This window comes from Macrosteles quadrilineatus, unplaced genomic scaffold (assembly GCF_028750875.1).
Source record: "Macrosteles quadrilineatus isolate MER2022 unplaced genomic scaffold, UCM_ALF_1.0 Scaffold_4__1_contigs__length_99947679, whole genome shotgun sequence".
Lineage (NCBI taxonomy): Eukaryota > Metazoa > Arthropoda > Insecta > Hemiptera > Cicadellidae > Macrosteles > Macrosteles quadrilineatus.
In genome coordinates this window covers 37292243-37320165 of record NW_026542597.1, presented here as the reverse complement: position 1 = coordinate 37320165, position 27923 = coordinate 37292243, and the positions used below count along the sequence as shown (strand labels likewise).

General features: G+C 35.1%; 1 protein-coding gene across 1 annotated transcript; it reads left to right on the top strand.

The window, feature by feature from the left end:
• Positions 1-238: 238 nt before the first annotated feature.
• Positions 239-27620, top strand: LOC128993632 (choline transporter-like 2). Its single transcript, XM_054417661.1, has 13 exons — positions 239-396; positions 14150-14272; positions 16226-16386; positions 17004-17205; positions 17688-17833; positions 20443-20608; positions 21379-21610; positions 22211-22382; positions 24477-24617; positions 25257-25411; positions 25992-26283; positions 26706-26937; positions 27381-27620. The coding sequence occupies exons 1-13, from the start codon at positions 363-365 to the stop codon at positions 27476-27478; spliced, it is 2154 nt and encodes a 717-aa protein (XP_054273636.1). The 5' UTR covers positions 239-362; the 3' UTR covers positions 27479-27620.
• The last annotated feature ends 303 nt before the right edge of the window (positions 27621-27923 follow it).

The following is a 27923-nucleotide window of genomic DNA, read 5'->3' as shown; positions in this document are numbered from 1 at the left end:
GTATCTGAGCGAACTTTGATAACCAGCCGAACTTGACCACTCAGTTTATCTATTTCAATATCCAAAACTCAATTCTATGCAGTCTAAAACATGAAAACTACCAAATCCAATTCTTGACAATTTACTTGGACAAAGACAAACACAAAGAGCAGGAAACCAACGACGACCGACCAGCGTAGGTGTAGGTAATCAAGACAATAGAACCAGCAACCAGTCGTGCCAGTTGCTCTGTCTGTATCAGTGCGGCAGCGACAGCGCTGCGAACAACAGCTGATCGCTGTGTGGATGTGTGCTGTGTGTGTGTAGTGTTGTGTGTGTGTTAGTGTCATCGTACTGTTCGTCAGTTTACGTTTCCAGATCACATGGCCAACAGACACCGCCAACATGACGCGAGATGTAAGTTCAGATTTTATTTTTTGCTCGATTGATACAAGTTAGATTTTTACAACACCGTTACCTCAGGGGATGTTTTTATGTTTTTTTAATGACGTGTAAGCTTTGTTCTTAAGATCAGCTGCTTCAGGGAAATTAAAAACCCCGGTGATAAAGGACAGCTGGGTACAGTTTTGAACCATCAAAAAGCTTTTAACTTTTCTCCGAAGGCATCTGGTATCACTGCGTTATCTACAGCCTTATCTCCACACCTTAGACAAACCCTTGTAAATATTGCGGCGTGGAAATAGGTTTTGAAGCGATAAATTCATATTGTTCTTTGTGTATAATGTTTTAGTGGAGAAAACTTGGCAAGTTAAGTTAAAAGTCACAGCTAAGTGTTGTAGATGTTTTGATAAGGACAAGTATAGGGATCTTTGTTGCATAATGTTGGGATAATAAGTTTTAAGGGTTAGCATTTTGTACAAAAGAACAAAAGATGTTACTTGTTTTTCTTAAGAGATTCACTCAACCCCTAATAAGAAGGAACCCTGTTTTGTTTTATTTTGACTAATTTAGATAATGGCAAATTATGAAATGAAAGGGCAACGGCTTAAACCGTTTATAACACACATAGATACGATCCGAAGTGTAATGTAAAATTTGGATCCAGCTTTTAAAAGGCAATTACATTACTTTAGAAAACAATTGTTTCCTGAACAAATCAAGCAGTATAAGAACCACTTTGGTTTAGTATGAATTGTGCAACAAAATCCAATGAATAGACCCATGACTCAAAGTTGATAAGCTGACTGTAGTATTGATTCTAAAATTACTGGTACCTATGCTTAAATATTTTTCTAGCATACTGTATAGGGATGAAGATATGGTTTTCTACCTTATTATCTAGAGGTTTAAAACAACATATCGCTTCTAAAAAAAACATACCAAAGGAAGTCAGAGCAGTTGTAAACAAAGTTGAACCTTCAAGCGAATCTTATCCAACTTTTACCGTTAGACCTATTGTTAAAATAGAAATGCACTTTTGGCTGTCTAATTTAAGCTAAGAAAGTAGACCTAAGATAGTTGATAGTCCATCTGTGGTGAAAGTTTAAAATATCACAGACTGGAGTCATTTATCTAAAGTAAGGTATAAATACCACAATAATCTCTATCCAAATATAATCCAAGCTATTAAGTATAGGAGTCCCAGTAATCTTTGATATTGCGAAACTCTTATCTGAGAAATGTCTTTGACTTTGTCAACTTGTGACCTTCAACTCCAATGATAAACAAAGAACAGCTGATGAGCCTCTCATTTGCATCACAGCTGATCGTGAATATTTGACTTGCAGATGATGAGTAATTTATACTCTGATTTATAGTAGTTTCAACATAAATTCGTAGGGCTCCATTTATTACAATGAAACATTAAATTTAGTAAGCATTTAACTTAGTGTTTTAAGATATTAAAATAAAAATACCTTTGCATTTATTTGCATGACAGACTTTACACATGATGGGTGTGTTTTTGTTTGAGAATGAATATGAATACAAAGGGACTTGACATGAGTATTGGATGGAAATTTTGTTTAAATTGTTCCATCTATAATATCCAGATTGTAAAGCAATTCTATAAACCTTAACTATGCTAAAAAAGACTTTCTATAATAACAAAGTTCCCTTTTCGAATATTTTAGGTTTCTTAATTTTGTTCATATGCTATCAGTCAGGTCTATTTTATATTTTAATATTGTTATTGTCTGTAAACTAATTTGTATGACTAGCTTCTAAGTATAAAGTGATTAGATTTACTTGAGGAAACACATGAGACCTTCATTTATGATAGAAACAAAACTCAATTTTACCACTAAGTTTTATAACATTTTCTCTTAGTAATAATCACATTTATATCCAGAATAAATGTTGTTGTTGCTAACACAAGATATTTGAGTCATTTCCTCCAGACTTTGGTTTTGTGTAGTTTCTATTTGAAATCACATTGTTTACATAATGATACAAGGTGTTGACTCTATGTGAATGTCTAGAAGGCGGTGAATCATTAACCATCTGTTAGTTTGGTGTTCATGTAAACAATTTTGCAACTATGGGTCTGGTTGATGTATTTCGATAACTCTTATTAAAAACTAGCCATAAAAATAGAATTAAATTCTTCTTAGGTCATAATTAGTTACCAGTACTGATCTTATGAATTAAAAATACAATTTTCGTGATTATGTCTGTTTAGAACAGACTTTATTTGGTGAATAGAACTACACTCTACTTCTACTAATTTACAATAAATATTTTAATATTCATACCATAGTGATCTACCAACCTCAAAAATTAAACAGGTCACAGGTATCAAAAAAGTAGCCTAGTTACAATACATTATTTTCATAATCTTGTTACAATCTGACTGGTTAAAATTTTGAATATTTTAATATTCAAATTGAGGAACAGTTGTTACAATTGATTCAAACCTTTACACAAATAGTTGGTCTTGTTGGTCAGCATTACTGATTTTTTTTGAAAATGTACTCTATAAATAAACTAGGAGTACGCTCCGAAGTCACGTATGAGAATGAACGAAGACCATATCATACATACAAGCAATTTGCCAACAATAACCATATTCATATCAGCTGATTAAGCAGGATGGTTTATGGCAAAGCCAACCTTGGTCCAAGGTCATAAGGCAGGTTTGATCAAATCCACAAAAAGGAACAGACAAATATTCCCAGTTTCTGCGATTTATAATCGAAGAATATATTTCAATGTGTTACAAAAACAGCAATTGCTCTAATATGCTGAGTAATAGTAATATCGGTTTCACAATCTATCACCATAGGAGCTGTACCATTTTCAAATACCTCTGCTGTAGCAAACCTGCAAACTAAGCGAATTTCCATTTACCTAGCTGGATTTTTACTAAAATATTCCCTTATAAATGTAAGATTTATTTCATAGTACCAGGGGACCGAGCTTTGTTCGGGGAAAATCATTAGAGTTTACTCTGAAAGCAGTCTTAGTATTGCAAATACATTAATCCATCTCAAACTCCACAATACTCGCTCTTACTACTTCCTTCCCATAGCATTTTAGGATTTCAGATACATTATTGTAAATGCCACTCTGCACTGCTAGCCTTACTACTTCCTTTACCATTTCCTACGTCATGGGCCAGTTTCCTTCCATTCTCATAGCATTTAAGTATTACATATAAATTAATCTAACTAACACAATGGTTCCCACACTCTGCGATGCTACACTTTACTACTTTCTACACCACTTCCTACTTCGTGGACCTGTTTTCATCTTATTTCATAACATTTTAGTATTTTAAATACATTAATCTAATTGCCACAAACATCTCCCACACTCCGCACTGCTAGCATTTACTACTTTCATTCACCATTTCCTAGGTCATGGACATGTTTCCATCCCTTCTCATAGCTTTCAGTAATGCAAAAACATAAATCTAACTGTTACAGACGGTTTCCAGTTCCCACACTGCTCGCCATTACTACTTCCTTCACCACTTCATACATCACGGACCTTTTTCCTCCCTTCCCATAGCATTTTAAGATTGCAGATACCTTATGCTAACCGTCATAAATAGTTCCCACACTCCAGACTGCTCGCCTTTACTACTTCCTACGTAGCGGACCTGTTGTACTCCCTTTACATATAATTTTAGGATTTCAGATACCTTAATCTAATCGTAATAAACAGATCCCACACTCCGGACTGCTCGCCTTTTCTACTTTCTACGTAGCGGACCTGTTTTACTCCCTTCCCATAGCATTTTAGGATTGCAGATACCTTAATCTAATCGTCATAAACAGTTCCCACACTCAGGACTGCTCGCCCTTACTACTTCCTTCACCACCTTCTACGTCACAGACCTGTTCCCCTCCCTTCCCATAGCATTTTAGGATTGCAAATACCTTAATCTAATGGGCATAAACAGATGGAACACTCCGGACAGCTCGCCTTTTCTACTTCCATCACCACTTCCTACGTCGCGGACCTGTTCCCTTCCCTTTCTATAGCATTTTTAGACTGCAGATACTTTAATCTAATCGTCATAAACAGTTCCCACACTCCGGATAGCTCGCCATGACTACTTCCTTCACCACTTTCTACGTCGCGGACCTGTCTCCCTCCCTTCGCATAGCATTTTAGGATTACAGATACCTTAATCTTATCATCAAAAACAGTCCCCACACTCCGGACTGCTCGCCTTTACTACTTCCTTCATCACTTCCTACGTCGCGGACCTGTTTCCTTCCCTTCCCAAAGCATTTCAGGATTCCGGATACTTTAATCTAATTGTCATAAACAGTTCCCACACTCCGGATAGCTCGCCTTGACTACTTCCTGCACCACTTCCTACGTCGCAGACCTGTTTCCTTCCCTTTCTATAGCATTTTAAGACTGCAGATACTTTAATCTAATCGTCATAAACAGTTCCCACACTCCGGATAGCTCGCCTTGACTACTTCCTTCACCACTTCCTTTATCGCGGACCTGTTTTTCTCCCTTTACATATAATTTTAGGATTTCAGATACCTTAATCTAATCGTCATAAACAGATCCCACACTCCGGACTGCTCGCCTTTTCTACTTTCTACGTAGCGGACCTGTTTTACTCCCTTCCCATAGCATTTTAGGATTGCAGATACCTTAATCTAATCATCATAAACAGTTCCCACACTCCGGACTGCTCGCCATTACTACTTCCTTCACCACTTCCTATGTCACAGACCTGTTCCCCTCCCTTCCCATAGCATTTTAGGATTGCATATACCTTAATTGTCATATCAGATCCCACACTCCGCACTGCTAGCCTTTACTACAATGTATCGAGTAATCTTCCTAATCTTCAGTATAATCTTTGCTCAATAGTAACAAGTGATGTTTTTCATTTGTACTGTATTTCGTAATTTGCTAGTATACCGTACTGTAGGTAGATGCCTTTATGAACACATGTTACAACTTACAAGACTTTTATTTAATTTTTTCTTGTTATTTAATTCAACTAACATGGTTACTTAGCAACCCATAAGACTATTGTTAAAAAAATGTGACTTTCAGTTTCTTTTTTCTACGCAATTAGATTTTTGTTGGCAGTTCTAACTGCAGTAAACTCGTTTTTAGGTCAGAAATAAATTATTTACAACATTTAAAGAAAATCGTCGGAGCCATTTTTGAGATCTATCTGCAAGCAAGCATACATACATACATACATACATACATACAAGCAAACATTGCTCATATTAGAGTATAGGATTTAAATCACTTTATTTTAATGAGTAATTAGGTTTTCTGATACAGAAAATGAATCCAGATGAGTTTTTGTATTGAAATGTTCATAGCTTAGTATGAAATAAACAAAATTGCTTAATCTGATTAAATATCAATAATCAAGTAAACAATGCATTATTTATTCTTCCTGAGAATAACATGGAAATTTTAATTTTTTTTTTTTTATTATCTCCGTAACACAAAACCAATATCTCTGTAAACCTTTGAACAATATCTCCGTAAGTTAAACCGTTAGGCATAAAATAACGCTTCAATTTATTTTCTCTTGTAAGCTATACAAAATGATCTGGAAAAAAATTGTAAAATTTTGTGTTTCAGGGTCAAAAAAGGGAAAATCCAATTTTTACCCCATAAAACACCTTACCTTATAAACCCCCGTTCCCTTAGTCTGATCATGCTAGGTCACAAACTCGTTCAAATAAACATAGGTTTACAGTTTGTACAAAATTTTCTTAAAATTGGATCATTTTTGCTCGAGTTATTGCACTAAGTGACACACATATATATTATATAGGGCCTATATGCATTTGAACGGGTGTTCTTGGCCTCTGGGGACCTCAGAACGAAAAAGTAAATCAGTCCCGGGTCTAGGAAGGTCTTACTATGAGGCATACGGTAGTAGTTTATTCCCTATAGGGGGAAATTCGCTAAAATTATAAATAATTATCATACTGCAACCTACTGCTAATTTTGTTATGTGAATGACTAAACAAAATGTTTAACAAGAGAGTGATACTTTTAAAACTTAAATATTTTGGATTAATATTCTACATTATCATTAGATGAAAATACATGAATATGTAGGTTCTAAATATCAAGTAGGCTTTTTTTTATACTGCTACCTCACAACCAACCAGCCCATTGCAGAGTAGGCTACTACCAGATGGTTGACACTCTAGAGGACGAGATCGTGAACATCGATGGTAGCGTCACTGTTTGCGGGGATTTTAATGCAAGGTGGAATGGGAACACGGCTAATGTTTTCACCGTTTGTTGCCCCCTGGGAATGAAGAGGCAGTTCCTGACATCTCTCTGGCATTGAAAGCCTTAGCCTACCGTATGGGGGACTGGCGAGTCTCTGAAGACTACTCTGCAAGCAACCATCAGTCTATCGTCTTCCGGAAACACACTAAGCCACCTCAGTGTACCTGTCCTGAATTTGTCCGGCCACTTTTCAGGGTTACATAAAAATTTAACTGTTGGGGATATTGGAATTCCCTAATTTTGTGCCACTTGGACAATGCATCCCCCTTTCTTCAACGTTTTACCACTCGATGCTAATGATTTCCACCCCTGCTGCCAGCCGAACCCAGTTTACTGGTGGACAACGAAGATTACGTAACTCAGGAGAATATGGTTTTGACTCCGACGAGCAGCGCAGCATTCCAGAAACTGGCCTGAATCTAATGCTAGATTGGCAGAGCACCAGGCCGCGCTCCATCACCACCTACGGCAATGGAACGCCACCTCAGTTGCCGTAACTGCTGTCATCGACATGTTGTTTTAAGACGCTTTAAGCCTGCGCCTACTGTAAGGTTCCATAAAGGGATCCCTATGCCTAACCTATGCTATTTTCCCAACTTAACTTATAACTTTTTCATCACTTGGGATAGTGCCTGCATTGTTTAAATCCAAATTACGCTCCAACTATCAACGTTTAAGCCAAATTAAATGGGATTCAAAGAGAAGGGTACAGTTCCACAGAGAATCTGCAATACTTATCACTGGATTAAATATCAATACACCCTAAATCGATTAAGTTATAATTCGGTTCAATATTAATATTGCATCAAATTTAATTTTCCTATAGTTACCTGACAAAGTTGCCTTCCTTGCTCTGATCATAGCACAGAAAGCTGCTAAGATTACTACATCTAACTTGACACTTTTTTTGCCACACACCAGTAGCCTATTCCAACCAAACAACACAAAACAGGGTGTACGCTTGAAAATAAGTGGGCAATGCTTAAAAATATTACGATTACAATCAGCTAGTGCAGCGTGCATGTATTTCCTATTTCGTTCAATTTTTGGATGTGATTTAACATAACGTAAAACATGAAGAGGATACGCTTCCAGTAACCGGACGTGGATTAGGCATCCGGCAGTTACTGTCATAACCTAACCTAACCAACCAAACTTGCTGATAATGAAAAAATATAATGAACGTTAAATTCTGTTCATAAAATAAAATTATAAATGCCAAAAACTCTAACAAAAGATGGACGGTTAAGAAGAAATTGCATTCTAAGCAAAATCTTTTGACAAAAAGTTAAAGTTACCAATGGGATTCGAGCCAGGGACCTCTTGCATATCAGCCGAGCACTCTATCCACTACACCACGAACGCCGATCGCAGTACATCGTATCATTGTAGAAATGGCGTTTCGGGCCCCCACAACCCGGTGCCATCACTGCCGGACGCCTAATCCATGTCCGGTTACCGGATGCGTATCATCTGTGAACCTAAAAACTATTTCCCATAGGCCTATGATATAAATAACCCCCACCACAGAAAACCTGCAGACTAAGTGAATTTCCATTTGCCTGATTGGATTTACTCTTAAATAGCTCCTTAAAATATCACAATTAAGTTATTCCCTATTTAAATAACATTGGTTTAGTGAGTCTACTTAGGTTTGCTGCAATCGGGAGGGTACGGTAAAACTAAAAAAGTGTTTTTGTATGTTTATTCTCCATGAGTATAATGAGAATTATTTTTATTTAGTTTTTTTTTATATTTTCTCTGTAACCTTTATGCCCATAATAACGCTTTAGTATAGGCCTACTAAATTGTTTGTAAATAAAATTGTATGTGTCTCATAGTCAATAAAGGAAAAAACCCAATTAAACCCCCATAACCACTGTTCCCATAGTTGAATCATGCTGGTTCGTAAACTCGTTCGAGTAGATGCATACCATATTTCATCAAATTGGATCATTTTTGCCTTGAGTTATCGTGTTAACGGAGACACATAAAAATTAATTTGAACGAATGGTGTTTTTGGCCTCTAGGGACCTCAGAATGACAAAGCAAATCGGTCCGAGTGCAGGTCTTATCATGATTACAGTACTACAGCATTTAGCTTATTCCCTACAATGGGAAATTTGCTTAAAAAATAGGCTTAAGATAACAAAAACATTTAACTTAAAATAGCCTAATAAAGTTGTTTCTTTTTGATCATTTTTGTAAATTTGTATGTCTAAAAAAGAATGAAATTACTACATTTCGGAACTCTAAGTTGATTTATGAGGTCTAGTCTCATAACTAATCATATCAACAAGTTTTGGTTATTGTTTCTGTATTTTTAAGTTAAGGCGGGTCCACACGCAAGGATTTATCGTACGTTTTACCTGCGCAAGTAAATCGTTGCAGTCAAATCGTTGCGTGTGTACCGCAAAACTGCACATTTTTGAGAACTGCGCAGAGACGGAAGACGGAGCGATAAAACTATTGCGGAGAGCATAGTTTTGACAACGTTTTCAGACAAGTTGTTGCGTGTGTAGGCCTACACTGTCATCCGTTTCAACTCCGTCTTCACGCTCAAAACCCCAGTATGCAGTGTTGTCTACACGTGCTGTCAGAGGTATAAGTGTGTTTTTTAATTACGATTGCAGATCTTCACCAATGTTCCCGTGATTTTATTGTTGAATTCATAGAACTGTAGCCTACATAAGTAAGGAACATAGTGACTGTGATAAGAAAAAGACTTACTTTTGAAAAATACAAAGCATCAGATTCAAACGTGAACAGAGAAACTATTATGAAATTGGTTGTCTTTTTAGTAACCAACGTCTTGACCATGGTGAGCGCCGTCGTCGCTCAGACTTATTTCTTTGCTTTCTTGTAACACTGGCTGCAAAAATCGACCACAGTAACACATCTTCCATGATATTACATGCACATACACTGAAAGTTATCGCAAAACTACACTAAAAGTTGGTGCTGAAACCTGTACCGTGTGGTTGCATTTCTTTGCAACGACTTGACTGCAACGTTTTACCAGCGCAGATAAAACGTTTGCGAAATCCTTGCGTGTAGACCCCCCTTTAACTTTCATAAAATATATTTTGTTTTTGATTCAATAACTTACTTAGTGAAGTTAGGCCTAGTTTTATTTACAAAACATCAATAAAAACTCTAATTCACTTAACTTTAACTTAACTTTAACTTTAACTTTAATTTTAACTTAACTCAGATAGTTTTTTACATGAATTTAACAGCAATACAAACTTTAACAGTTTATAACTCAATTCAATGTTTATATTGGGAACATTTTTGGCTGCACTTTAAGTTAGCATCTGTCCTACACTCATTCGAATGCAAACTATCAATAGGCCTATATCGATTATTTTATTCGGTTAATTAGGTTAGGCTAACCAAGATTGATATATCAAATGAACTACCGGTACGTAAGAAATAATTGATATATTCATTTGAAGGAGTGTAGGACAGATGTTTTAACTTAGGTATTTAAGTGCAGCAACAATTTTTAGTACTTAGCGATATAAGTTTTTAAACCGAATAATAATCGCTAGGTACAAAAGTTATCAATATTTCAACCGAATAAGATATAAATCACGGTCCTCTGCGGAACTGTAAGTTAACTCACCCTAACCAAAGAGTTTTAAACTAACTTGTGCATTTCAACCGATTAAATATAAATTGTATTTGTAAGTTAGGTCCTTTGCGGAACTTAAAGTTAACTTACCCTACCCAAAGAGAGTTTTAAACTAACTTATCCATTTCAACCGATTAATATATAAATTGCATTCGTAGGTCCTCTGCGGAACTTAAAGTTAACTTACCCACCCAAAGAGTTTTATCTTAAACTAACTTATGCAGTTAAACCGATTAAGATATAAATTGCATTCGTAGGTCCTTTGCGGAACTGTAAGTTAACTTAACTTACCCTACCTAAAGAGAGTTTTAAACTAACTCATGTATTTCAACCTATTAAGATATAAATTGCATTCGCAGGTCCTCTGCGGAACTGTAAGTTAACTTGAGAAATAAACCCTACCCAAAGAGAATTTTACTATGCCGTAGGCCTAATGCTGATATTAGTTTTAAATTGGATGATTTCCCCTAAGACTTGACTGCAGGCTATACTTACAGGTAGGCATTTAACTTTCCCTACCTAGGCCTACTAAGGCCAAGTAGATGTATAAAAGTTAAAACCTAGCTAGAGGAAATATCATTACCTTCATTTAGACTGTAGAATTAGCCTAGGTAGGGTATTACCATTGATGTAGCTGATATGTATTTGTAAGTTGTAAGTTGTAATTTATTTATTTTAGCAGTTAAGTTATTTAATGTATGAGACAATGCCTATTGTACATTTTGTATTGAATGGCAAATAAAGCTTTTGAATCTTTTTGAATCTTTTGAATCTATGAACTTGACATGGGCCAAGGGAACACCCTGTCAATTAGCCTAAGCCTACACAGGTTGTTACTGCTACTGCCGGTACCCTACCTAACGACTACCTAACCTAGTGCAACAGTCTTAGGGAGGCTGAGTAGGTCTAGATGGACTTCAAAGTAAAACAAACCCCTAAAACTTCATCAATCACTCACAGAGCTCTTACCTACCTACCTACAGGATAACAGCTGACAACCAAGATCCGACGACAATAAGAAAAATGTTTAAAAGGCAATAATAGGCCTAGTGTGCGATAATGTTAATATTGAAAATTAACATAATGAATAGCTCCAACTCAATTAAAATGTTGGGCGAGGTTAAGATAACAGTACACTACAAAAGTATAATATTATTAACGAGCAACCCATGAACCCAACGTCTGCGGTCACTGGTCTTGTCTTACATAACAAAACAATAACATAACCTACAAAACAACCATACCATAGGCTACTGACACTGACACTGACACTGACGACTGACGAGTGACGACACTGTAACAACTTCAACTTGTAAAACTAAAAAAAAATAATTATATATTTTCATCGATTTCAATAAACTTATGTGGACATATTTTAAATTCCCTATTTCTTTTAGTAGACCAATTGTTATTTTTTTAGAACCCGTAGAATGAAAGATTTCTTAAGCAAACCTGTATACTCCATGGACAGAAGAAACAAGAGACTTTGGTCGTTCTCTGTGTCTCAAATATACGACAAAATTGTTGCTTGTAAAATGTAAACAAAAAAAGAAGAAGAAGGTAGCTCTTAATGTTATTCTTATGGGCGAAAATTAAAATGGTTTTTTAAGGATTTTATAATTATTACAGAATAAATATTCTTCAACAACTGATATTCTCAAGATATTATGCTATAAAATCTTTGTGCAACACTTCAAGTTGATATACATAGTATTTCTAAAGGCTTTTGCGTTTCAACGAGATGCATTTTGTCATGTATGAGAATTCACTTCGTTCATTCAATAAAACGTTGGGGGGGTTAAAGCCTGAAGGAAATTACCTTTTTCATTACCATTCACAGATGTGCTATATCAAGCTTTAAAATGACACTTCAATTGTAAAATTTGGTTAATTAGGACAGCTGGAAAAGGGATGTCACAGGAAAAACCTTTTTTTATTAAGTACATAATAATAATCTGCCAAATTTCTTATAAAAGGGACAATTTTTTGTGCCATATAATGCTATTCGCAAATTCATTGGGTGAAATATGTGAAAAACTTTAGGTAATGACAGCAAACCATCTATACAAGTTGAAACGTGTATTTAAACTTTATTTGCTGAAAAAGTGTTTTACTATCAATAAAAAACTAAAACTAGATAAATAACATATATTATAAATATTAATAATATCTTAGTGAGCTCGTTTAAACTAATAGGGAGGACAAGTAAAAATTGTTCACAGAATATATTTTTCACTAAATTTTGTTATGCTTTTAAAACCAGAATTTTGGTTTGATCACACTTGTTATACATTGTGAATCATCTTGGTTCACAAGGATGACCTTTGTTTCTTGTACTTTAACTTGTGACATCAATGAAAGTAATGTTAAGAACAGATTACACGACCAGGAAACCAAAACATAATAGTGACATTGCTTTAGATGTCACATAATATGTATTCATTGTAATTATGTGGCATGGTTACATAAGTACGTTGTTGGATTACGAGTTTGATAAACAAATAACTACAAAACTAAATACTTTGAATTTTAATAAATTGATTCTGCCCCATTCAAAAGTACTTGTAACATTATTTTTGACTCAGTGTTAATTTATTTGTGTTTTATTTTAACAATCGCCACTGCAAAGTATGTTACAAAAACAGGATTTCCAGAGTACAAATTTTACTTATTTTCTTAGAAAACTGTTGGTCATTAATATTTTGGACTTGTGGTGATAGTTGTTCCTGCAACCCACCCTATGATCAGTTATCTACAAACGTATTAAAAGTTCTGTGATACTCTCAAACATGGGATAACATGATCAAAGTTTGATCATTTCACCAGTTTATCATTTAGCCCTCATTTATTGGGCACCATGAGTAAAATTACAAATGATTTTTTTTTACTGTTTATGTGACCTTAAATTAACGGAAACCAGCAAACGGAAAGCAACTTTGACATGCACAACAGCCTTTATACTAAGCCGCTATCTACAATGGTTACGGTACTGTCTTTTATGTGGGAGGATGTGGAAATCCTTTACATACGGAGTGCAGTACTCGCTGAAGCCCTAACGTCTAAACTCACCCCTCATCTCATCTAATAGGCATTCCTCAGATTACTTCAGACTAGACCTTAAAATTATGCCAATAGGACTTTCCACAATTGGATATACAAGTAATTTAAGGCTGATCAAGATTGACCACTTCGCTCAAACTATGGACGGAACAAAACCTTTGAAGCGGTGGCAGGTGTCCTCTCTCTAGAGGATGGTTTACAAGGTGAAGACAATGCCATTTCCGCATAAATCGATACTCAATGAGTGTCGCCATTCCTGCGGACTATACTAGGGGTTTGGGTTTACCAGGATTGCTAGTGTTATCTTGCTAAGTTTGAACATTAACGGTGTTGTCGAAGGTATTTTCTCCCCGGTTAGGAGGCAGCATTGTAAATTGAGGGTTAAAATTCTGTGTCAACCAGCCATGTCTTGTATGAAATTCATGACACGCTTACCACAGAGCTTGAACGGAAAGGATCAGCCAAAATAAATAAGGGCACAGATAACAGTTAACAGGGTGGATGCATTCTTTATTGACCTTTTGCTTATTTTATTGTGTGACTATACCTAAGAAACTTTTTTCATGAGGCATTGCGTTACTAAGTTTAAAATATTGATACAACTAACTATATACATATACAACACTATACCAATAGATAATACTTGGTAGATAAAATCTGTACTTAACACTCCCTTAAACTGAATTTTTTCCCTATTTGTTTTCTTACAGATAGATTAAGTTTGCCTAAATATGTTTTCAATTTGTTTTCCTCTCTTGCATACAGGGTCTCCATTAAGGCATGATCCTGGGTTCTGCGGTCCCCAGAAACACCGTTCCTGTACAGACGTTATCTGCCTTTTTCTATTCATCGCTTTCATAGCAGCTTGGGGCTTCTTAGCACTATTTGGTGAGTAAAAACCTTTTTCTGTAAAGTAATTTATTTGCAAAATAGCATTTCATGGTTTTGTTTCATACTGAAGTGTTTCATTTAACCGTAGGTGTTATCAGGTGTTGATAAGCAATCAAGGCAGTCTGGTTAATGATTCATAGCTTAACAACATTGTTCCTAATTTTCAGGCTTAGGTCATCAGCTGAATTTGATAAAACTAGTAATTTTACGATGTTTAAGTAGACTAACAACACAACAAAGTAGACATTGGTTGCAGTCTATAGTCTTGACCATGAACCTTGATTAATCTTGACACAGACTCAATCAAAAGTGCAAGCTCAAGTTTTTGTTGTAGGCCAAAGGAGCAGTCATTTGATGAAATTTGCTCAGTTTTTTCTCTATTTCTATTAATAGCTAAAGAATCTCTTCCTTGTTGACATTAAAACTTAAATTTATATAAATATGAACATCCTAACTTCTGGTGGAAAATACACTTGCTGACAATTTGTGCAAAATTACAAAGAATCAAACCTGAAAACACAACACTGAAAAATTAAAATAGTGAATTTGGAATGCATTAATAGATTAATTTATTCAAGTTTAATTTAGCTTTTTTAAGATGATTTTGGTGAAAAACATTGAAATAAAAATAGATCTCATTTGAAAAATGGAATTTATAAAAAAATCAAAACACACAAGAAAGACTTGAAGATAAGAATAATAAATTATTCCCGTTGAAAAAATGGAAAACAATATAAAATTAAAATAATTGATCAAAGTCCATCAAACTTTTAAACACATTTCAAAATTATTTCTGAATTATTGACTAGGTAGGTAACTTTTCACAATCAAAGGTCTCAAAACTGAATGTTAATATTTTGTCAGTTAAAAGTGTTATGAATTTTACGAGCATGAGTCAACAGAGTACTATGCCATACACGATCTGTTGTTTGTTGTCATAATGTGTTATGCCAAAACTACGTAATCAGTTGAGCTGGTTAATCTAACAGGAAGAAGCAGATAATGCCATGGTCTGTTGCAGATATAGGTCTTTCATAACTTCTTTGATATATATAACAGATCATATTAAAGATTATAAACAGTGTATTTTTGTTCAATTAACACTTTGTTGAGTTCATGAACAATGCAATCGCTGACTGGAAGTAACACCGATCTGCTGTTTAGTACAAATTAGTAGCTTAGCAGCAAAAATATATCGTCATCTTTGTTAGATTTGCAAGACATTTATTTCAACTTATCAAGTTTTATTTCATAATCAATAATTATAGTGGTAATAAAACAGTAAAAGACATAAAGCTAATTTTGCGTGATAATTTTGCAACCAACAAATTTCTAAGATTTCTTACTTCAAATTTCCCATTTAGGAAATCAGTCAATTAATTTCTTGCCTGTATCTTCTCGTGAAGATTGGTAAAATATTGATAATTAAGATCTTTTCTGAGAATTCTTTCAATTTCCCTCAGGATCTTCCTTTTTCTCTAAGGTTCATCCTTTGAGATCTTTTCCTCGTTGTTGTTACCCTGGGAACCACCTTTCCTGGATTAACTCGGAGTAGCCTATTATAACCCAATCACGATTCGAGGATGGGTGTCAAAAGCTTTCTATAGCTGTTTCCATTTTCCTAAAGGTTTTTCAACCTGGGCTATTTATCTTTACTTTATATTTCACTTTATTTGCCAGTTTGACAAATATATTACCAACGTAGCCATTGAACTTGGCAATTAAAACTTTATTAAATGTTGCCCCTTTCTATCAAACAAATCGTATTCTGAAAAGCTTTAATCATTGAAAATAGAAACTACAAAAGTACCTAAATTTACTAGATCTCTTCATAGTCAATGGTACCACCTGCAAAATGGAGATGAAATCAGAATATAAAAATAATTACTTACCACATAGAATGTTCCATTTGCGTTTTGAGATCGTACCTTAATCGATTTGTTTGAGCAGCATTCAACAATGGAGACCCTTATAAGCTTTTCAAGCCGGTGGATCTGTATGGACATCGCTGTGGAGAGACAGATAGAGCCGACAAGCCAGAGTTATTCTTCTTCGACATCAAGGCCTGCATCAACGCAGAGTCGTTATGGAGTGGCTGCAAAACACCCCAGGTATAATCATGCTCTTTAGTGCAAATGTAACAAATCAGGTGAACATGAGGAATGGAAATGCTTGTTATTGAGGGACCCATAAATACTCCATGACTCGGAATATCCCATGCCATCCCACTATAACTCTTCAGTCCCTTCAGTCGAAATCAGAAATCTAGAAGCATAAAAAGCAGGGAATTCAAACATCAGCATACTGTCTTGTCTAGGAAAAACAGGTTCAAGCCAAAAGATACAATCTTTCAGTAATTATTATGATTTAACAATTCATTTGGATACACTGTCGTGTGTCGTATCATGAATAGTTGTTCAGAAGGGAGTGAATGATGATGGAGAAATGTATACCGATTCTTACTGCTATGAATTTTTCAATAGGGTTTGTTTGAGAGTAACTTTTTAATAAGATTAGATATACATAACACCAACACCAAAGTGTATATTTTAATTTCAATATAAATGCAGGGTTGTGTAGAAAAAAATAAGATGACCTATGTAGCTTTGTTCACGACTCTCTTGCCTACAAACACACCAAAAGCCAGTTTAATTCATAGTTTGGCGAAAACAATATTTTACTTCAACAGCTGCTACTGAGGTTTGATATTTAGTCAGTTTTGTTACAGATCTGTGTACAGTCATGTCCCAGCGAGACGTGGGTGGCTGAGAAGTATTTGTCGGGTGGGGCTCCGTTTGACAGAGCAGACGTACAGAAGCATCTGATCTGCATCGATAGCAGCATTCCGTCCACCGTCACCAACCGTGACAAGCTCAAAGATGTGATAGACAAGCAGGCGTGTGCTAGTTGGTACATCCCTAGCCAGTCGGGTGAGATATTCTATTTGTTGTGGAATTCACAATGTTCGGATGAGGAGCAACCGATCATTTTGTTAAGCATAGCTAAATGAAAAAGTTTACTATTTTTGAATCCAAATGATGTAATTGACAATTACAAAGTGGGAGTATAAGTCCACTTGTAACATGCGGTTTTATTCAAATCATTGTTGTAGGAAAACTCCTGGATTACCGTACTGTAGTAGAATTACAGAGTAGAATCCCTTTCTTTTGGACCAATTTGGTTTTAACTTTGGATAGTTCAGATTACCCTGCTTATGTCCCAATATGTACAAAAACAACAGTCAACAAAATCAAAACCAGCCACAAACTATTCGCCAATGCTTAAGAAAGTTGAACATATCATTGCTTTATTTATTTGTGTGTTAAATTATCTAAAGTGAATACAGATATATGATGTTTCAGATGATGACTTATTTGGACATCTGATGTGATTTTATCCATGTTTTTTTCAGCTTATCACCGATGCATTCCTAATCTTGGCCTAAACTACACTGCACTAGCAGACACATACACAAGGCAAAATATTAACGTAACATTCAACAATGAAGTAGTGAAGAAGTCATATGAAGCCTTGATGTCTATTGACGAATTCAAGCAGGTTAGTTTTTTAAGTCATAATTATTATATTTGTCCATGTTTGCCTCCTGGATTGATAATGAGTAATAATAACTAGTGTACCTGTTGCTCGAATTCGAGCAATTGCGAAGCATTACAGGCGACTCAAAGATTATGGAAATACTCACGATCTACACAACAGTTAGATATAATCAAAATCTTTTGTAAATATCATATCTTTTTTCAAAAAGCTTATCTTGTTTTTTTTAGTGTTTTCTACAAATTTTTCCCTCTCACAGCTGCATTAGGTTGTCTATGACAACGATTAGAAATGAAACAAAAAATCATTTATATTTCTTCTACTTGGTTGTGTTCTATGACTTTTTCTATGTTTCCATTGTTTGCAAATCGATTATTTCAATGATTGCTCAAGAAATGTAGAACAGTGTTAATTCAGTTTTATTTTTAGCCCATATCAAATTGTCCAGGATTTCTCGCTCTTTTCCATTGTAATAATTACACCAACCCAAGTTCGTCTACAGATGCAATATGCCAACGAATATCACCTACGTACAATCTCCAAGAAGTGGTAAAAAAGGCAGAAACCAACCCATTCAATAGATATAAGTTAACTCCAAAAGAAATAATTTTAAGAGTTACTGTGATATTAGGATTTTCCACTGTTTTGGTAATAGAACATTATATTGCAAAACATGACACGATGCAGAAGAAAATCCAATTTAAAATCAGAAAAACCCATTGCAAATACTGTACTTCATTTTGACAAATTCAATAAATCACAATTTAAATATTAACAGCTGTTTCATTAAAAAGTAGTGTAGAATTATGCATATGGTCGTAATGTAAACAAATCTGAAGAGGCAACTTTAAAGGTTTCTGGGGCAGAGCCCCATGGGAATATACCTCGTTCCTCTTTTGATGGCTCATCTACAGACCAAGACCTTTCTTTAGAGACCCCTACCAAGTTTCTACGCCCAGCCGTTCTCTCAAGTTAGCTGTGATAAAAACCCCGTTTTCCTCCATAAGAATAACATGGGATGGGAATTTAAAGGCCACTGGGGCAGAACCCCAAGGGAATTCACCATGTTTCTCTTTTGATGGCTCATCTACAGACCAAGACCTTTCTTTAGACACCTCTACCGAGTTTCTACACCCAGCCGTTCTCTCAAAATAGCTATGACAAAGAAAAACAGTTTCAAATTAATATATAGATAACTAGCTGTAACCCGCGGGCTTTGCCCCGTTTAACTTCTTAATTTTCAAGATTATCTCATTCGCATGGCTCAATCACGTCCTAGTTTTAGTTTGTTCGCTACGCTCACTCACCTTTAGGTTGGAGCTCGTTCGCTGCGCTCACTTGCCTTCAGGTTAGCTTGTTCGCTACGCTAACTCGCCTCCAGGTTGAAGTTCGTTCGCTACGCTCACTCACCTTTTGCTCAAGAATATGCCTATATGTTAATCGGGAATGTGAGCTATCATCATGCCAAATTTCAGCCCAATCCGACCAGTATTTTTTGCGTTCACTTGTCACAAACATACATCCATACATCCAAACTTTCTCATTTATAATATTAGTAGGATAATGGTTAAATACCTTGTTTACGTTTTCAATCCAAGTCGTCTTTTATAATGACTATAGTTTCGGGGCCAACAGCCCCATTGTCAAATTATCTGTCTTGTTAATTACTGTTGGTAGCATTGGTCACCGTTGAAGTTCACATATATACATACACTGACACACGAAACATTTATATTTACACGTAACATTGAGAACTTATACTCTTGGCACAACGATATAATCACTTTTGTGTAGGCCGGCCAAGAGTATAAATTCTCAATGTTACGTGTAAATATAAATGTTTCGTGTGTCAGTGTATGTATATATGTGAACTTTAACGGTGACCAATGCTATCAACAGTAATTAACAAGACAGAACATTTGACAATGTTGGCCCCGAAACTATAGTCATTATAAAAGACAACTTGGATTGAGGACGTAAACAAGGTTTTTAACCTATTATTATTATATTTGACCAACTTTTTATTGTTTGGAAAAATAAAACAGCTGGGAGTATTCGCAGCGCTTGCCTTGAAATGGTCGCCGCTTAGATCTTGAAAAAGTCAGTAGCTTTTGGATGGTTTTAAACTGGACCCAGCTGTTCTTGATCATTGGGCTGGTAAATGGTCTCGAGTAAATGAACAGCTGATCAGTAACAACAGGTTCACTCACCCTTTTCCAAATTGGGTTTTCAAATACATAAACAAATCATGCACTATGTTAGTGAAGAGAGTAAATAAAAAAAAAAATGGATATAGCCTCTCAAACAAGCAAATTGAATGAAAATGGTAGGTGGACTTTTAGAGGGACATTCTTGTTCTGTTAATTTATAAACAAACTTGATATTGTTGTTGACCCACATCCTGAAGACTAATGTAATTTCTTGTTAACATAACATTTTTTTGGCAAATTTCTATATCTGAAGTAAGCTATTAACATAAAATTGTCTTTGTGCTAGACATCTGAGTAACAAGCTTATTTATTTGTTGATATTTGTATTTGAGCTTCACTCCAGGCATGTTAAGTTATCAAGATGGGTGTTTGGAAAGTTTCTAATTTTAATTTTTGTTTCAGTTCTACCAAGATGTGTTAAACGACTTGACCAATGTTTGGCAGTATTTAGTGATTTTCAGCCTCGCTGCCTTAGTCATTAGTTTGTTTTACATTGTATTACTACGATTTATCTCCGGATTCGTTGTGTGGGCCTCCATCTTAGCATTGGTTGTACTGTTTACCACAGGTAAGATGTGAAATTTACCTGTCTGCCTGATTCTAGCATTTATCTTAAACAAGACAAATATTCTTTTAGAGAGTCAAAGTATTAAAAAGTTAAGCATGGTTTCCTTTAACAGTTTTATCTTTTTAAAGCCAATCCTAAATTTATTTTTTGATATATACAAAGTAAAGATTTAAAATTTAAAACTTTTATGCTGGAAATGAAGTGTATGATATAAGATTTGTAACTAATATACTTCTATGATGTAAAATATGACGCAACGGAATCCGAAAACAAGTTATTTGAACCAAAGACAAGACAGTTTTCATCATTAACAAGTCATTAATCTCAACTAATAACCCAAAATGTTGGATGGAAGCTGTACCAATCTATATTATTAATCCAAAGGGTAAAAAGGAAGTTAATAAATCCATGCAAACAATCCAACAGGTTGAATACTAAATTGTACAACCTAAGAGGGGTCATATTCCTCCCCATAGTCCAGTTTTATTAGGATAGGTAGGCTTACCCTGTATCTGAAACGTAAAACTTCTCTTTTATAATCCATGATGAACAATTTTCTATCATCCTTCACACCAAAAAACTCCCCGTTATTAAATATTAATAAATAAAAAAAAAAGTAATTTGTACGACTGGTAAAAAATAGTTTTTTATAGTAAAAAATAATGTCTTTGGTTTATTTCTCTACATTTCAAAAACAAAACTAAAACTTCTATTATTTATAAAATGAAACAGTTTAGCTAATGATACAGTATATCTGTTCATTTTTGCAGGTATATACTACAGCTATATCAACTACAGGTTTTTAAAAGCCCACCCTACAGGACGGCTGGTACCAGACAGTAACACTTTGGAGGGTAAAGTCAATCAGCTGTTTAACAGATGGGAGTTCTGGGCTCTGTTGCTCGGAGTCTGCTCTGTGTTCCTTCTTCTTATTCTGATCATCATAACTTTCCTCAGAAGCAGGATCTACATTGCAACAGCTCTGATCAAGGAAGGCAGCAGGTTAGGAAAATATTCTTCTCAAAATTATACCATGACTTAATAACTTGCTTTTGAAATTACTTTGTTTAATGCTGAAATTAATTGTTAAGTTAAGAATGATCGCAGATAGCCAAATAACCAGTCATTAACGGCATTCCATCAGTTCTCTTCTTCAGGTTTTCCTGTAGTAAGAATACCTGATACTAGAGATGGCCATGGGTGATGCCACAGTTACGAAAGCAATATATGACCATTTACAGTCTTAAAAATACATTTGTTTGATTTTGTTATGCAATTTTAGTACAAGTTTTTATTTCCAGGTAATACAAACAGGTTCCTGTTTAAGTTCAGATTAGAAAAACCCTATGGTGTATTAAACACTAGTTTCTTTACCTGTGCTTCCAAATGAGGTTAAGTAGTAGGAGAGAATATAATATTAGTTTTAAAATCCATTGTATAAAAAAGTTTCACAATTACTATTGATTATAAAAACTAAATATATCTAGTTTAACATTGGATGGTAGCAAAGAGCTTGATCTGTTCCTTTGAAAAAAGTATACAATTTTAAAAGCATTAATATAACACAAAATGAAACAATTACCATCGCTTGACTTGTTACAGGGCTGTATGCAGCTCAATTCTCTCACTATTCTTCCCATTGGTGCCGTGGGCATTGCAGTTAAGTGTGCTGCTATACTCTGTTACGGTCTTCCTCTTTTTGTACTCCATGGGCTCCAACATGTACAGAATCGAAGGGCTGGACGATTCCTGCAATTGTACAGGAGCTTACCAGGTAAACAAGTGGCTTTGAAGTTGTACTATGAAGTAGTCATATCATTCCCATGGTAAAGTTTGTAGCCAGTTTTAAGTTAAATAAACATTGGTGAACTTTCTGAAACAGAATACAAAGATACCGAAAGCATCTGAGTAAATAACAAGTTTAATGGATATGATTCACATCAAAGTTCAAAATTAGTAAACTACAGTGTGTAAATTAAGTGTTGAAACAAATCTGTATTTTTTAAACCGGAATAGATAGAAATATTCTGTTTAAGACGTTGATTGCTAACAAAGGTTTTGTAACTTTTTACATCAAAAATATTTTTTAACCTCCCTAACAGGGTAGTGGGTAGGGGGTGACTTATTTTTTTCAAATAGCAACCCCTATTGAGTGACCCCTCATTTTAAAGGATTTGTCAAAAGAAACACAATGACGCAAACCCAAGGTGGATATTTCACCCCTAGCCAAAATGGCAGAAATTCCAAAATTTGATTTACTGTATGTGAAAAAGCACCTATTTCACAAATATGGAAACAAATCTGTATTTTTAAAACCGAAATATTCTGTTTGTGGAATTGATTGTTAACATACGTTCCGCAATTGTTTACATCAACAATTTTTTTTTAACCCCTTTAACATGGTAGGGGGTGGGGGTGATATATTTTAAAAATAACAACCCCTATTGAGTGTCCCCTCATTTTGAATGGTTTGTAAAACGAAATACAATGACACAAACCCGAGGTAGATATTTTATCTCTAGCCTAAATGGCGGGTATTCCAACATTTGATTTATGTGAAAAGCACCCCTTTTCGGAATACCTGCCATTTAGGCTAGGGGTGAGATATTGACCTTGGGTTTGCGTCATTATGTTTCTTTTGACAAGTCCTTCAAAATGAGGGGGTCCTTCACTCAATAGGGGTTGCTATTTGAAAAAAATAAGTCAACCCCTACCCTGTTAGGGGGGTTAACCCATTGGGGAAGGAATTAATGCAGCACCCTCTGGCGGCAATTAATTTTACCGAATTTGTAGACTTTTACTCTAACTGCTATAGAAAGAAAACCTTAGGTAATAAATTAATAATTCTTTCACCATTTTGTTCACAGTAAAATTGTTTACAGAAAAGTGGTAATTGGATAGTCAAAGTTCTAAACTAAAAAAAAAATATATATATATAAAGATTACCGGTATAAAAATAAAAATTTTAAAAACAATATTTTGAAAGTAAACTTCATATACAAATTCCAAGATTAAACCAGACACCAAATAACACTACTATTAAAAAGTTCAATTGATTCCCTACGTAGAAAAATTAAAAGTTGTGTACTTTTATAAGTAATAACATTTTTTTTTTATTGTTTGTTTACCTTACCGCAGCTGATTTTTGGTGATATGTGGTTTCCATGGCAACACAAAATTGTTTGTTATTCGCTAAAATAAATGAGTAAATACGCAAATCAAGAAGCAATATATTTATAAACATTATAATAGTAAGAAGAAACAAAAAGGGTGAAAAATAATAATAACTAAATAACTAATGGCGCTGCCTAGCGGTGACACGAGCGGCACTCGTAAGTCGGCCGCCTGGCCTGCAGCGGCCGTACGAGTAACGCTCGTAAGTCGGCGCCAATGGGTTAAACAAATTTTTTTGTGTGAAAAATTACAGAACCTTTGTTAAGAGTCAATGCTACAAACAGAATATTTATATCTGTTTCGGTTTTAAAAATACAGATTTGTTTCAAGACTTAATTTACACACTGTACTGTATACAAAACAATAAAGTAATACTGTACCTGTATCCATGTACCAATCAGTGCTATAAGAAGATATCCTGACTATTTCGCTAACGAAGCTACTAGTGTGTGTTTCATTCGCATACCCAGGTGACTATCTTAACCACCCGAATGAGTGTACCGGTACATAGTATCGTATTAGCCAATAAGGGACTTATCCTAAATCAAGATTTACACAATCGTAATTGACCTAATTTGTGACAGTAGATTTCAGCCAAGGGGTTAGCATTGTTAAACAGAACTAAGTCAACTTTACAGTTTCTTGTATGACAAATGATGTACGTACAACATACAAAATGATTGTGTTGTTGCAGAACATTAAGAACAACGACACATGTACTTACGCGGAGTTCAACAGATTCTGTCACCAGAAAGGGGAGCCTACTTCACACTGCTACACTGCAGGGTGTGCCATTAACGGTCTCAACTCCAGCAACATCGTCACCTATATGCAGGTAAAAGAGGCTAAAATCATTAACTAGATACAATTTTTTATTTTTTTTTTCACATCCGAGGACTCTATAGGCTTTTATAGTAGCCTGAAACTTCTTACATATTACTTCAGGCTAGGCTTAGAGTACCACACCATTCATCATAGCTAAAATCTATTGGTGATTGGAGAGATTTTAACTAAGGAACTCTTGAACCGAAGCCCCACACTATTACAAAACCAGCTCGCTCCCCGTCTATAGATACACTTCTAGGAGTAGACATTGTCAAAGCTAAATAATGTTAGGTGATACTAGAGGCAAGCATTTTAAAAGTTTTATGTAGGACAGAAACCTATCTTAAAATTCTCTTCAAATGATCCAATGATGATGAACTTTTTAAATGCACGACAACATTTTTATATTTTGATTGATTCTCCCATTACAATGATTTTGTAAAATAATAATTGAAATTGCACTGTACTCCTAAAAGAAAAATTGTTGAGAATTTGTCCATGAGCTGATGCAGGGATTTTTTGATTAAAGGCTTTGTAGAATTGCTAAGTTGAAAATAAATGTTGAATTTTAAAATCATTGTAGTTATTTAGATTTGATTTAACACACTTGACCAAGTGCTAAATAACACTTGTTATGTTTTGTTTTCAGCTTTACAACTTGTTTGGCTTCTTCTGGGGCGCCTGGTTCATCAGTGGACTGTCACAGATGATTCTAGCAGGAACGTTTGCTACCTGGTACTGGACATTTCACAAACGCAACGTTCCATTCTTTGTGCTTACACGGTCAATCTTTCGAACCTTGTGGTGAGTATTACCATTGACTGTTAGATACTGAAGAAAACTCCCATCTGTATTCTGTATGGACCAGCTGTACCTGATTTTCTCATCCCCATGGAAGCTACAGTAGTTGAATGGACCACTCAAAAATTGTGCCAAAGTATAAAATTTGATTTTCTGCCTTAATTTTTGATTCTGAAAAAGTTGATGTGACATGGTTGTAGTTCATGAGGCCCATTCATCACTTTCTTCTGTGAAATATTCTTTGATGGAGTATAGAGGTTGTGCCTTCAGTAGTTCCTCAACACAGTCAGTTTCTTTCAGTTAGCAAGTTTCAATTTCTTTTTAACATTTTTGAGAGTCTAGGTGGTTGTAGATCTTAATGCCAAGGACAGTCTTTTTCCTTGCTCGGTCTGCAGAAAGGAAGATTCAAATTTGATTCTCTTATTGTATTATAATTCTGTAGTTGGTTTCTGTAGCTGTGATTGTACAGGATTACATTAATGGATGTAAATTATATTTATTTGTGTGTACTTTTGAAAAGTATAATGCTAACACTAACTAAATTTCCTACGTAACCTTCATCTTAATTCTTTTAATGTTTCAGGTACCACATGGGGACAGTTGCTTTCGGTTCTTTGATCGTAGCAATCTGTAGTTTTATTCGAGCATTGATTGAAATTGCTGAGAAGAAAGTCAAGAAATATGATAACCCAATAACAAAAGCAATATTTTGCTGTTGCAAATGCTTTTTCTGGTGCCTAGAAAAGTTCCTATGTTTTATCAATCGTAATGCATACATCATGTGTGCTATTCACGGCAGAAATTTCTGCACTTCGGCCAAAGATGCTTTTGAGCTGCTCATGCGAAACGCACTCCGCGTCATTTTTGTTGATAAGGTATGAGTTTTTGTATAATAAATACGGTAAAAGGTTAAATACCTGTTGTACTGTCAATGATATTTTTTTCTGCCAACGAGGTTTCAAAGATAAAGGTTCATTTTAAAGTTGTCTACCAAGTGGTTGAAAAAATCCTCTTCATCCCTGGTGTTGTGAAGGGTTGTCAATTACATTTAACACAAATCAAAATTTGATTTGGCTCACACATTTAACGAAATTTTAACCAAATTGTAATACTGAAAAGTGGTCGTGTCACTTGTGTGGTGAAGCCGGCAGAAGATGAGTCAATGTTTAAATCAGATTTTAATTTTGTACAGTTCTAAAATCCACATAAGTTTAATTTAGTCTAATAACACGGTTGTTGGTGAAACAAAATGGTTACAAAAGCCTCATAGTGGCTCACCACTCTGTTCTGTCCGCAGGTAACAGACTTCCTATTTTTCCTGGGCAAGGTGCTGGTCACGTCTGTCCTGGTTGTGATGGCAGGACTAGTGTTTACTGGTCCGGTACGCAAGCTGGATGACTCCGGACAAGACGTCACTCTGGCGTACCCCTGGGTACCGATGGCCATCGTCGGAGTCATGACTTACCTCATAGTCACTCTGTTCTTCACCGTTTACTCTGTTGCGGTCGACACACTCTTCCTTTGTTTCTGTAAGTAAAGTCATAGGTTCTGGATTGTTTGGTAACGTTTATAACAAGGGATAGTAATTACCAATTTAGTGGTGCAGCTTGCTCCCTTAACGAATGAAATTTACATAAATAGAGAGTGAATTTTATCCATAGTAGACAAGTTGACTAATATACCAAGAAGACTAATACTGACAGACACAATCCCATTGCAGTTCTAGTAAATTTTTAACTGGCGAAAGATGAAGTTATAAAGTCTCCACTTTACCTTATAACCTAGAAAAAATATCAAATGAACAACACTATCCACCCAGACACATGTCAATGAAAGGTAATATATAATTACTTTTTGAACAATTTAAGTTACAAAACATTAAGCAAAACAAAACAAAACATACCCAATGATACACACCTGGTATACTACGTTCAAACAAATACATCATACTAAGATAATCTGATTTTTTCAGTGGAAGACTGCGAAAGAAACGACGGATCAGTGGAGAAGCCGTACTTTATGTCAAAACAACTGATGAAGATACTTGGAAAGAAAAACAAAAAGATGTAAAAATTAGTTTTATGATACAGGGTTGTGATATATTTATATACCAAAGCTAGGCTGAAGCATACCATTTTATACCATTACAAAACTTGTTAATATTAATTTGTTAATATTTTTACGCTTATTATAAATTTGTAAATATTTAAAATTGTTTTTGTTACCTTCTTCTCATAGGCAACAGGATAAGTTGTCAAATAAACTACTGTACAGTATCTACATATACACACACAGAATGGGAATGGGTGAAATAACCTCAGTCATTTAAACCCATTCTGTTAAACTTAAAATGGGTTTCATCCGCCGATCCATTAGAGAGATAACCAATCCCAGCTTTTGGAAATGGAATGTCTACTTCTATTAAAAGAAAATAATGTTTATCATAAGGTCATCGTTATTTTATTATCTTAACCAATACCATAGATAAAATAATTTCATATAGACCAGCTGCTGT